Source organism: Geotrypetes seraphini, chromosome 8 (genome assembly GCF_902459505.1).
Source record: "Geotrypetes seraphini chromosome 8, aGeoSer1.1, whole genome shotgun sequence".
Classification (NCBI taxonomy): domain Eukaryota; kingdom Metazoa; phylum Chordata; class Amphibia; order Gymnophiona; family Dermophiidae; genus Geotrypetes; species Geotrypetes seraphini.
In genome coordinates, this window is record NC_047091.1 from 102,267,280 (window position 1) to 102,280,642 (window position 13,363).

General features: G+C 40.3%; 1 protein-coding gene across 1 annotated transcript in view; it reads right to left on the minus strand.

Moving 5' to 3' along the window:
* Window positions 1-13,363, minus strand: part of ELL (elongation factor for RNA polymerase II) — a 176,845-nt gene that overhangs the window by 54,115 nt on the left and 109,367 nt on the right. Inside the window, 1 exon segment of the mRNA XM_033954987.1 lies at window positions 1,925-2,178. Within this exon segment, the coding sequence (XP_033810878.1) occupies window positions 1,925-2,178 (254 nt within the window).

Below are 13,363 nucleotides of genomic sequence, written 5' to 3' on the forward strand. Positions count from 1 at the left end.
AAAGGGCATGATCTGTGCACTTTTTTGGGCGACACTGAGGGCAGGCCTAAAATAATAGATGTACTGAATATAAACCAGAATTTTGGGCCAAAAAAATGGGGGTCCCGGTTCATATTCAGGCCAGCATCCAGCGCACATCTGCCCCCCCTCCCAGACTTATTGCAGGCCTCTGCCGGGCTGCCAGGCTCTGCACCCTGTCTGTCCCCCCTTCCCTGCCCATCATACCTCCTCTGTCACTAAAATTTGCAGGAGCCATTCAGGAAGCCACTTAGCACTGACCAGCAGCGCTAAAGCGCGCTCCCATTCAGTACTGCTCAGCGGCTGAAGCCGGAACTCAAGGCAGCGACCGACCAGGTTAGCAGCGGGGCAGTAGTGTGGAAAACTTGCTCCTGTGATTCCAGCAGCAGAGTATGTACGAAGAACAGGGCAGGGCAGATCCTGGCAGGGCAAGGACTTGAATATTAAGCCGCCGAACTTATATTCCCCATTTCCACAACAGGAATTCACATCTATATCCAAAGAGATACATTGGGATTTTCACCTGATACCCAGGACATCTAGGTCTCAGAGTGCTCATATTGAGCAATGTTCCATTGGAAGGATTAATAATAATAATAATAATAATAATAATAACAACAACTTTATTCTTCTATACCGCCATAGTCAGATAGGAATGTCGCCCTCTCAACTTCCCAGTGTCTTCCCTTAAAATGAAACTGGCAAGGAATATTAGGCCCTGTGACAGCTTTGGAAAAAAATTAATATGTTCATGCTAAAATCTGAATTAAATTTTGATGCTTATTTTAAAATAAGCACCAAAATTTAATTCAATATCAAATCATATCAAAACAATAAGATTTAAGGCCCTCTTTTACTAAGGTGCGCTAATCGAATTAGCATGCCCTAAACACTAACGCGTGCATGTTAGTCTATAGACGCGTTAGCGTTTAGTGCGCGCTAATTGGTTAGCACACCTTAGTAAAAGAGGGCCTAAGTTATGCAACATGGTTTTTTAATTTTCCCTGTAGTAACTACAGGGTCTACATTAACTACCAACAATATCTAGTCAAATTTACAAGAACAGGCAACACAAATTTACCAAGATGCTAGGCAGGTGGACCTGATTGCAATGCTACAGTGATCACTGCTAGTGCAATGGAAAATTTCAACACAATTGGTGGTGGCAGAAGAGACCAATCAGTGCACTTAGTCTACCCAGTTACTTCTGTCCCTCCTAAGGATACTAACAATAACATATAGTCTCTCCCAAAAATATAGCAAATACTCAAATACTCATAAAACATATTCAAACACACTGAGAGTCGCTCATAAGGGAACTTACATCTGCCGGCCATAGAGTATGACTGCTTGTAAGCTTTCACAGCAGTTTATCTTTTGCCTTTGTACTTTATCAAATAATAGTCACCAATGCTAGCGTAGTGTTTCTCAACTTCAACTTCAAGCCAAGTACCCCCCCTCCTATACACATTTCATGTCAAACGAATTTTAACCAAGATCCCCCAAACGCTCATCAGCTCTGGCAGAAGGACGTTCCAAAACTGACATACTGCAATCACAAAATACAAAACAGAATTGCTTTTTTTACCTTTGTCTGGATATATTTTTCTAATCGTGTTGGTCTCATTATCCGTTTTTTGCTTTTTTCTGTCTTCTCTAAACTCTTGCCAGAATCTCCTGTCCATTTAATAATTCTCTTTCCAAGTCTATCTTACACCCCAAGTCTATCACATCCCTTTCTGTGTCCCTATCTTTTCCCAGAAAAATCTTTACAACACAAGCACATTGTTTGTCTACTTAGGATTTGTTCTTAACAAAAGAAGGTATCATATAGATAAAAAAACAAGTTTAAGAAGCTATTTGGCCTTATGTTGAAAGCACCACAGCTATATACCCTGGCACAGACCTGTTGAAGATGAATGTCCAGGGTGTCTTTGTCTTGCTGGGAGAGTCCATCTTTCTGTAACCTCAGGATGAGTTCAGGCTTCTTGTAAGGCTTCAGTGCCAACAGGTGCACAATCCTGTCTTTGAAGGGTCGCTGAGAGATGCCACTGTTGTTCTTCTTTATTGCACTGGCAAGGTTGACTGGTGTTGGCCGCTTCCGTGAAGGAACAGCATCTGGGACTCCAGGGGCTGGTTTACGCACTTGAACCTTCTTAACTAAAATGGGATGAAAATGAAGTGAGCATACAGGGAAGGGCTTCCAGGGGCCAAAATTAAGCAAACATTTTAATCTCCTTTAACTTTGCTGTGGGAATGTAAACGATCCTGCTTAACCTATATGTATGTATGCATAGAGAAAAGGATCTGAGGCTTTTTGCTTTACTTGGATAAATCTGTGTTTACAATGGAGAGTTTATGATTGCTTGTTCTACTCAAGTGTTTCACTATGCCTCATTTATCAGTGAACCATATATAATGTAACGGGCTTAGACATGTGGACCTAGACCTAGACATATATATATACACATATATATATACACATATATATATATATACACATATATATATATACACATACACATATATATACTGTTATGCAGATGGCCAGGGGGGTAACTGAAACTCTGCATACTACTGATATGTCTCCTCAAGTCTGCTTATCTGATCTGGGTGTTGCCAAGGCAACATCAAAGGTTTCCACAACAAGTATCTGCTATCTTGACCTTTTTTGACCTGGGAGTTGCCCAAACCGCATCAAAAGGACAGTAACTGCAACACCTCCTTGTTTATCTGAATGTTCTGACTTCCTTTGCCTACGTGTCACCCGGATAGCATCAAAGGGATAGTGAAGACAGATGGTAAACCAGTCTCTGCAAACACCTCCTTAATAACATCAAAAGGACAGTAACGCCAAATGGGACCGGAATGTTGTCCAAACAACATCAAAGGTTTCCACAACACCTCCTTGACCTAGGTGTTGTCAAAACAAGGAACAAAAGACCAGCAGCTTTTCCAGCTTTTCACCCTATATAAAAGACGGGACTTGCCTCTAACCTGAGAATCCATGACGTCTGGAGAGAGAATCCACGTCTAAAGGGACAGTCCTTTGGTCCACCCATCTATCTATTGCAAGGATTCCCAATTGTGAAGATGGTCGTTATATGGGGTCAAGGTGATGCTATTTTATATTTAATTTTTATATATGTATAATAAAGTGTTATTGTTTATGCTTTATATTGTCTGTGTGCTTTTCTGAGTGTCACTGATCATCCCATTTGACAGAAATAAGTGGCGGAACAAATTGGTACCAGAAGTGGGGTTGATCAATGTGGTCAAAAAAGCACCAGAGAAAACAAGGGGTTGAGGAGCAGGCTCCCAATCCCTCCGTTTCAGATTGGAATGACAGAATAGGTAAAATAATAGCCACTGAGTGGTCTGTAGAAGCAGGATTATGTGAATCCTGTACTTTTGGAAGTGGGGATCCACATGAATTATGTGCCTCCTTACAAAAGGTGAAAATCTCAAAAGGAGAAGAGCAAGAAGGAATTTCTAGACAAGGAAGAAATTTGCATGAAGCTAAACAGGAATTACAATTGACATTGGGAGAGCTGGGAAAGAAAAGGTGTAATCAACAGCATGCCATTAAAATGCTACAATGTCTGAATAAGTTGTTAATGGATAAGGTAGACACCTATCAAAATGTAACAGAAAAGTGCGCACAATATAAATATAAGAAACGGAGGCGGAAAGTGAGTTACAGAAAAGTTAAAATCTTAATTTATCATCTGCCGGATCCAAACAAACGGGATGGGGATATTTGGGATTCAAATTATAATAACAGTGAGGAGGATATATGTGTTGAAGGAGAACAGGCAGAAAGTTTAGAAGCAGAGCCTGTGAGGAGACAAAGATTACAGGGAAGTCTACAAACAGGAGAAAATCTAACTAGAAATAATTTTATGGGGTATGTTACTCCACATGAAATCATGGATACGATGGCACGCTTTACACTGCAGCCTGGGGAACCACTAATACAATGGGTAATTCGGGTGCAGGAGATGGGCGCAGCAGGGATTATGTGGGATGCCACAGATGCCCCTAAATTTGTTCAAATTAGTCAAGAAGTAGCAGTACAAAATGCGTTACGGGAGGATCCTTATCCTGCAAATAATGCCCAATGGTCTTTATTAGAGATAATTAGTAGGGGTGTCACGAAGCGATATCCACTTGAATCTGATTGGCCCTCAAATGATAAAATTTGGTATACATTAAAAGATGCTCGAATGAAAATTAAGGAGGAGACTATGAAGGTAGCCTTAGTAATAGGTCACACTGACATATATATGTCATTACCTTTTACTGTGTCCATGAGAAATAAAATTATTAAGTATGCTGCACCGGCATACAAACCGGTAATGATAACTTTGTTGATCAATCAAATAGACAGGACTATTTTGGAAGCCTTAGAAGCGGTCCGACAGTTAGGAGATTGGGGGGACTGGGGACCTCAAAATACTTTTGATAAAAAGAGAAAAGGACAATCCAATTCAAACAGGGCTAATCGGGTGTCTCGGAGGAATATGTTTTTGAAATTAATGGTGTAAAGGGGGAAGAAATAGATGGGAAAAATACAAGGACATTATGGGAAATGTACAAAAGTAGAGGACTGGGAAAGAAATCTATGTCCCAAGCACAAATGGACAAAGGAGAGAGGGAGGATATTTTGGTGCCAATGGCTCCCCCTGAGGAAACTGCTTCCATTCTTTATCCTGATTTAAAAGGGTGGAAATGTTGGGAGGATCAATAATGCCGAGCCTCAGTGTTTGCCTGGACCAAATTAGGACAGCGTCCGCAGGTAGAGATAAATATTTAGTAGAAATCGGGGGAGCAAAAGGTACAAGCTGTAGTGGACACTGGGGTGGAGGAATATAAATATCAGGATTGGGGGGAAAATTATACAAGCAGGAAGAAAAAAAAAAATATTACAAATTTTAAAATTGGACAATTACAATTTGGGAATATACTGTATTAATCTATGGGATTCCTTAAAATATAATAGGGCTAGATATCCAAAAAGGGTTAACATTACAGCTTTCCGATGGAATCTATAGTTTTGGTAAATTGCCAGACATTCCTATGAGATCAGTAGTGGTGGGGAAACCAATAGTAGTACCGATCTCCACAAAAATTGTAAACATGAACCAATGCATTTTTACTATTCCTATAGTGGAGCAATGTCCAGAACAATTTGCATTCACTTGGCAAGGGATGCAATATACATATACCAGACTACCACAAAAATACTTACATAGTCCCACTTTCTATCACAAGATTACAGCAGAAAGTGGGCAAAAGGATGCCGAGAGGTGATAGAGAACGTTAAACAGAAAATTTTAAACTTCCCTTCTCCCCAAAGTAAAAAACAGACTTGGGCCTTTTTTGATTCTGGAGGCAACATATTTCACATCTGGGGTAACATATGGGGTAGGTTGGACAATAAAAAAGTAGAAATATTGCTAAGTGACCTTTATAAAGTATAAAGTTTTGTTAGATAGTATAAGGAAGTTGCACTCCAAGTGATTTTACAAATGTGTCTTTTACCTCAAACACTAACATTGTGAACCACTGTACCTGCACGTAAACTTCTCTTGTATGTTTTATAGATGAAAAAGTCCCTGCTTGCATTCTCTTATAATTGTGTGACAGAGCTTTGAAATGGAAGAAGAAAGAAAGGAGACCAGCAAGAACTTAAGTTTCTATCTCTCTTTCTTTTAGAAGCTTAGTATCCAAACATGGTCAGGAGAACCAATTTCACTGTGCTATATTTAAAATACTTCCAGCACTGTGACCTGATAGTGGGAATCCAATGGATACCAAATTTGTTTATGACTCTTTTGATTAATAGTGTGCTTATTTACAGATTAAATTCAACCCTGAATCATTACCGATGGAAGAAAGCATGCCGGAGCTCTGTGTTTGTCTGTTTCTGTTATGTGTTGTCTGTTTTAGCTTATGGGGTACCCCAACTATCTCCTTTTGACGGCTTTTTACAGTGACGGATTGAGACGTCGCTTTATCTTTGAGTTACCATTATACAGTATTTCTGTGATTTTTTTGTTTTCTCCCTCTACTTTTACCATGGACCCCTGACGAAGGTGTGTCCGAAACACGGACCGTGTCGGGTCCCTTGATTGGTAATTGGTAAAAGGGTTTGCATATTATTATTTTTTGCATATCATTTTTTGTCATTAATAAAAATTCGCCTACGTCTTGTACAGATCTGCAGTTTTGTTTTGTTTGTACCCCAACATTGCACATTGGCCATTTCCAGAGTTTATTCCACCCCTTCTATTAGTCCAAATGGTACCATATCCCTTTCCAAAAAAAAAAAAAAAAAGATTCCCCCACCTACAAGAAAGTTTCTTATGAAAACCATGCTCACAATGATTTTATGCTATGGCTCATACAGCCCAATGATAATTTAGTTAGGGGTTATATTATAAAAGGATATCTGAAGAGAAAAAATTAGAAAGCTTTATACCTGGTAAAATGGTGTTCATTGGTATTTGATATTTGCTAAATAAAATAAAAAATGGTCTCTCTTTATTTAACTTACCAGGTATAAACAGTGCAGTGCACATCTCTGACACAAGTTATTTTGGTATTACATTCTGTACGTGTGTATGGTCTCTCTTAAATGACATAATAATTATGTCCAGAACATAAAAAGGTGTATTTTCTGAATGTCCTACAGAATACCTTTAAGTGCATTAGTGTTGTTTCTCTTATCTCACACAAATACTACCTTACACACAAGTATTGTGACAAATGTTATCACATTCTGTAGGTGCGTATGGTCTCTCTTAAATGACATAATAATTATGTCCAGAACATAAAAAGGTGTATTTTCTGAATGTCCTACAGAATACCTTTAAGTGCATTAGTGTTGTTTCTCTCATCTCACACAAATACTACCTTACACACAAGTATTGTGTCACATGTTATCACCTTCTGTACATAAAGTGGTTTTTCTCCTTTTTCTCTTATCTTCTCTTTTACCACTAGGGGTGTTTATTGTAACTAAAGCATTGAAGCTAAACAGTCATGATGAAATATTTTCCTTGGAAAATCACGTACTGGGAAATGTTATTCCATATAGACTTTCATCCTTTTGTGATAAAATTGGTCAGCTCTGCTCTCTTATTCTGATGATTTGGCTAACATGCTGGGTTAAGAGAAAATTTCACCAGATCAAGAAGATGATGACACGCAACCAGACATACAGTGCCGTGCCATGACGCTATTATGTGGCACCGACTTGGGAATAGAAGTGAGCCTATATCCTGCCACTTCACATTAGGGCTGATCTCTGGGGGTGGTGCATGTGAATCTTACGTGAGTGAAGGCATGTGAGTGGCATAGCAAGCCTATTGAAACTGGAGCATAGCCAGACCCTAACCAAAGCTGCTAAGAAAAACGGGATACCAGATAACTGCAGTGATCGATGGTGAATATGAAGCTACCCTAAATGTATGTAAGCCATGAGTAAGAGCACAAATATAATATTAATAAGATTATTAATTTCCATGATTCCCTATACGTGATAATTTCAAGTAAAATGCCTAATTAGCAAGAAATATTAGGGAATGCAAGAATACCAGGTTTAGAATATAAGGAAATAATTTATGAATGGAAAATTAATTTTTTCATTTTACCTAAATGTAGAATCTGAGGTATAGCAAATACTATTGTTTCTGAAATACTGGCTGGCAAACAAGCATATTTTGGCTCCAGAGTAGCAGATGTATTTAGATGGGAAGGTGAATGGGTGCCAAATGCTGTATCTCATTGATTTAAAACCACATCACATTCTGTACCCTTAGATAGAAAATGGTTTACTTTTGAAATGCAACAATGTGTCCTTTTACGGTGATGCCTTTAACATTGGGACCCCAATTAGGGTTTCCCCTTTATCATGGGCAACAAATGGATGAACAAAATAAAACAAACGTGTCATTCTATGAACTATGTTCTTTACAATTTTTGCCAATGAACCATTCCACCGCAAGGTTATACATTTATACAAGAAATATCACATAAAAATGTCTTTGTTGCTAGCAGTACTGTTAAACTTGTGATTCCTGCTATTCAAGCTCCCTTTTCAATATGTTTATATCAAATGTAAATATTAATTTTTCTTTTGCCGATGTATTTTATTGCCATCTATAAAGAAAGCCATGCAAAATATAGCAATCAGATCACATTGAAGCTACCACTGCACCCCCTTGGTGGGATGCTTTTACTAGAGGGAGGGCTACGGCACAAAAGGTGTTTCTTCATTCCTTACTCTATATTTTTGTTTAACTATCCTTATGTTAACATTTCTTAATTGTGGGTTTACCTATTGTGAATACAAACGGACACTCTATCCCTTTATTTGGATGACTTTTTATTCGGAGGTACAGACTTAAGGATCCAGGGGTGGACTGTTATGCAGATGGCCAGGGGGGTAACTGAAACTCTGCATACTACCGATATGTCTCCTCAAGTCTGCTTATCTGTTCTGGGTGTTGCCAAGGCAACATCAAAGGTTTCCACAACAAGTATCTGCTATCTTGACCTTTTTTGACCTGGGAGTTGCCCAAACCGCATCAAAAGGACAGTAAACTGCAACACCTCCTTGTTTATCTGAATGTTCTGACTTCCTTTGCCTGCGTGTCGCCCGGATAGCATCAAAGGGATAGTGAAGACAGATGGTAAACCAGTCTCTGCAAACACCTCCTTAATAACATCGAAAGGACAGTAACGCCAAATGGGACCGGAATGTTGTCCAAACATCAAAGGTTTCCACAACACCTCCTTGACCTAGGTGTTGTCAAAACAAGGAACAAAAGACCAGCAGCTTTTCCAGCATTTCACCCTATATAAAAGACGGGACTTGCCTCTAACCTGAGAATCCATGACGTCTGGAGGGAGAATCCACGTCTAAAGGGACAGTCCTTTGGTCCACCCATCTATCTATTGCAAGGATTCCCAATTGTGAAGATGGTCGTTATATGGGGTCAAGGTGATGCTATTTTATATTTAATTTTTATATATGTATAATATATATTGTTTATGCTTTATATTGTCTGTGTGCTTTTCTGAGTGTCACTGATCATCCCATTTGACAGAAATAAGTGGCGGAACATATACATACATATACTTTGCTTAAGTCGGAGGAACAACATATGAGGGGGCAAGGTGGAGCCCAGGTTCGGTTATAGCTCCAAGAAATGCATATGGCTTTGGGGAAGCTAGAGGATGAGTTTATCAAATTTAACTTGGAGAAACTTCATCTTAAATATTATGAATCAGGGAATCGGGCGGGTAAGTTACTAGCCCATAGAGTCCGGCTGCAGCAAACCCAGGCTAACATTATGTCTATTAAGGTCACTGATGGTTCTACTCTGTATGATAAGGCAGGTATTCAAAAGATTTTGGGAATTTTATCAGGAGCTGTATACCCCTGAAGGGCAGGGTCGGAGGAAGACATTAATCACTATTTGTAGGATTTGGGTGTAAAGTCCATGTCGGGACAGGATTCTCAGGGGATCGATAGGGATATAACTGTGGAGGAGATGCTGCATATCATTCGTTGGTTGCAGCCGGGAAAATCCCCAGGGCTAGATGAGTTTACCGGGTTGTTTTACAATAAATTTTCTGCTATTGTGGCTCCCTTGTTGGTGCAATTATTTAATTCTCTAAAAGATAGAGAGCACTTACCCTTTAAATGAGGCTAGCGGGAATTACGCTATTACCAAAACCTTGGAAGGATGCTACCTTATGTGGCAGCTATAGACACTAAAATATTGGCTCACATATTGGCAGATAGGTTATTTGAATATATGCCAACACTTATACACCCAGAGACTTGTCATTTGGGAGTTGTTATTGACTCTCAATTGTCTTTTAAAAACACATGTATAAATGTTGATAAAGAAAATCTACTTTGAGACTTTTGAGTAGTCTTTATCACTCTCTCTCTCATGGTATTATCAAGCCTTGACTATTGCAATATTGTGCTGTTAGGTATCCCTTTAACTATGCTGAACGCATTGCAGGTTACACAAAATTCTATTATTCGCACATTGTTTAGGTTGTCAAAGTGTGAGCATATATCAACTTTATATATTAGGTTATATTGGCTCAAGATGGAGTACAGACTGAGTTAGATAAAAATTGCTGCTGCTAACCTATTTAGGGATTCACAAGCTGGCTCCGTGATATCTGTCAAAGGCAATTTCATTTTAGATTTCTCTTCTGAAGATATGTTCTGCTAGAAATGGCGATTTAGGCATACCAACAAGAAAATATTTCAGACAACAGACCATGAGAGTTGGGGTCTTTTCATGTGTAGGTTCGGCGGAATGGAATAAACTTCCAGGTTACATATGACAGCAAAGGGGTCTAAAGTATGTTCAAACGCTTATTAAAACAGCATTTGTTTTGTGAAATGAAATATGAGTGCTAAAGAAAGGGGGGGGGGGGAAGGCAACTTTAATTATTTTGTGCAATATGGTATGGTGAAGTATTTTGACCAGAGGCCAATTGATGGGGAATAGTGTAATGAGATTTTATAAGTATGGTCATGTTGTATTTTGTATTGTATTTTTTGTGTGTGTTTATATGATTATTTGTATGTTTTTGTATTTTTTTGGCTTTTAATTTTAATATGTATGTACTTTGTACAAAGCAGACTATAAAGAAAGATCATAGACCAGGGGTGAGCAACTTCGGTCCTCAAGGGCTGGAATCCAGTCGGGTTTTCAGGATTTCCCCAATGAATATACATTGAAAGCAGTGCATGCAAATAGATCTCAAGCATATTCATTGGGGAAATCCTGAAAACCCGACTGGATTCCGGCCCTCGAGGATTGGAGTTGCCCACCCCTGTCATAGACCATAAACTAAATATTCAGGTCCAAACAATATTCAGAGAGGTACTTGGACAGGTAATCATGATAAAGATAGCTTTATGTACTCACTCAAACATTTGCTATATGGTCAAATTATCAAAAGATATCAAGGCAGTTTACAAAGGATTAAATATAATACAATACAGTGTCTTATTGCAAGGAATCTATGTGGTTTACAATAAAAGTTAGATCAAGTTTTTTGTTAGGAGAGTTGGTTTTAGAAGGAGGGGTGAAGGACAAAATGGTGGCTATAAAGAGAAGAGATACGTCTTTAGGTTTCTTCTTGAATTCAAGGTAGGTGGGTGGGTTGTCTTACATGTGTTGGCAGTTCATTCCAAATGAGAGGTCACTGGTATTCAAAGGTAGCCTCAAATATCTTATTCCGTTGTACTTGCTGAGGTGATGGGAAGGATAGTTTGTAACGTTGCAAAGTGCGTGAATTTAAGGAGTGTGGGACTTTCATATCGAATATTAGTCCCTCTGAATTTTCTCCTTAGATCGCTTTGTGAACCATGTAGGCTATTCTGAACTGGATTCTCTTTTTCATCAGCACCCACTGCAGTTGTTCTAATAGTGGGACTTACCCTCTCGTTTCTATTCCTTTTGAGAATTAGTCTAGAAGCTGTGTTTGTAGCAGTTGTAGCCTCTTGCGTTCTTTTTCTGTAATAGTATACTGAGTTAGTATTAGTATCCTGTTGGTCCTCCTCTTGCTCTTGTTGATATTATAACAGCAAAGAACACTATGCAAACTTAGCTCTTAAGTCATGTATGCATCATGCATACTTAAGAGCTAAGTTTGCACAGCGCTCTTTGCTGTTACAATAACAACAAAAGCAAGAGGAGGACCAACAGTTGATATTTGTACAATCTTACTCCCTCCTTGCCACCAGAATTAACCACATAATACGTAATCATTGGCATGTAGTCCAATTGATCAACCCCGCAATATGTGAGGCTCCTTTATGTGCGTATAGAAGAGCTAGAAATTTGGGAGAATTCCTAAACAGAAAAGAAAGAGGGGCGCCCCAGCCAGGTTATCACAGGGCATGTCATAACTGTCAATGGTGCCCCTATACCATGGAAGGGGAGAGTTGGACCCATCCAGAGACAGGTAAACTATATAGAGCAAAACATGTGACAACATGTGGTTCATCTCATGTAATATATGTCAGCCAATGTCCCTGTCCTAAATTGTATGTGGGGCGGACCATTCGCCCTATAAAAGTGAGATTAAAAGAACGTAAGTCACAGGTCCATACCTAGAATAAGACTGCCCCTCTAGTACGCCATTGGAAGTTATTTAAACATTCAATGAAAGATCTTAAATGGCGGGTGTTAGACATGGTGGAGGTAGGGTGGGAAGGAGGAAACCTCATTCGGATGCTAAATTTAAGAGAGCTCCCATTGGATGCATGAATTACAAACTATGCAGCCTTCAGAATTGAATGAAACCAGCGATTGGTTAACTCTAGCTAAATAAGTATAGGAGGATATGGTAGATGTGGATTGTGATCAGTGTTCCCGCTAAGCTGCGCTGGCGTGCGCTGGCGCACAAAATATTAGGTCGCAGCGCACAAGTTTCTCGTCACAGCGCAGGACCGGCAAGATTGACTCATTTGAACTTCTGCAAGATCAGCATCGGAAGCGTGCGCTGGGCCGGAGAGATCTTGGGGAGCCTCCGACAGTGGCTTTCTCTCCTCTCTGCAGCTCTCCTTTACTTCCCAGCGCAGCGATTCACGAAGGCAGCCTCGGGGCTTTTGCTGAGTCGCGGCTGCCTCTGATGATGCAACTTCCTCTTTCCTCAGAGGCGGCGCGACACAACAAAGGACCCGAGGCTGCCTTCGTGAATCGCTGCGCTGGGAAGTAAGAAGAGCTGCTGGGAGGGGAGAAAACCACTATCAGTCTGGGAAGCTGCTGGGCAGGGGAAAAAAAGGGACAGCTGCTACTGGAAAGGGAGAAGGAGAGATGCTTCTGGGAGGGGAGGAGGGAAAGGAATCTGGGAAGCTGCTGGGCCAGGAAAAAAAAGGGACAGCTGCTACTGGAGAGGGAGAAGGAGAAGGAGAGATGCATCTGGGAGGGGAGGAGGGAAAGGAATCTGGGAAGCTGCTGGGCAAGGAAAAAAAGGGACAGCTGCTACTGGATAAGGAGAAGAAGGAGAGATGCTTCTGGGAGGGGAGGAGGGAAAGGAATCTGGGAAGCTGCTGGGCTAGGAAAAAAAGGGACAGCTGCTACTGGAGAGGGAGAAGGAGACGGAGAGATGCTTCTGGGAGGGGAGGAGGGAAAGGAATCTGGGAAGCTGCTGGGCTAGGAAAAAAAGGGACAGCTGCTACTGGAGAGGGAGAAGGAGACGGAGAGATGCTTCTGGGAGGGGAGGAGGGAAAGGAATCTGGGAAGCTGCTGGGCAAGGAAAAAAAAAGGGACAGCTGCTACTGGAGAGGGAGACG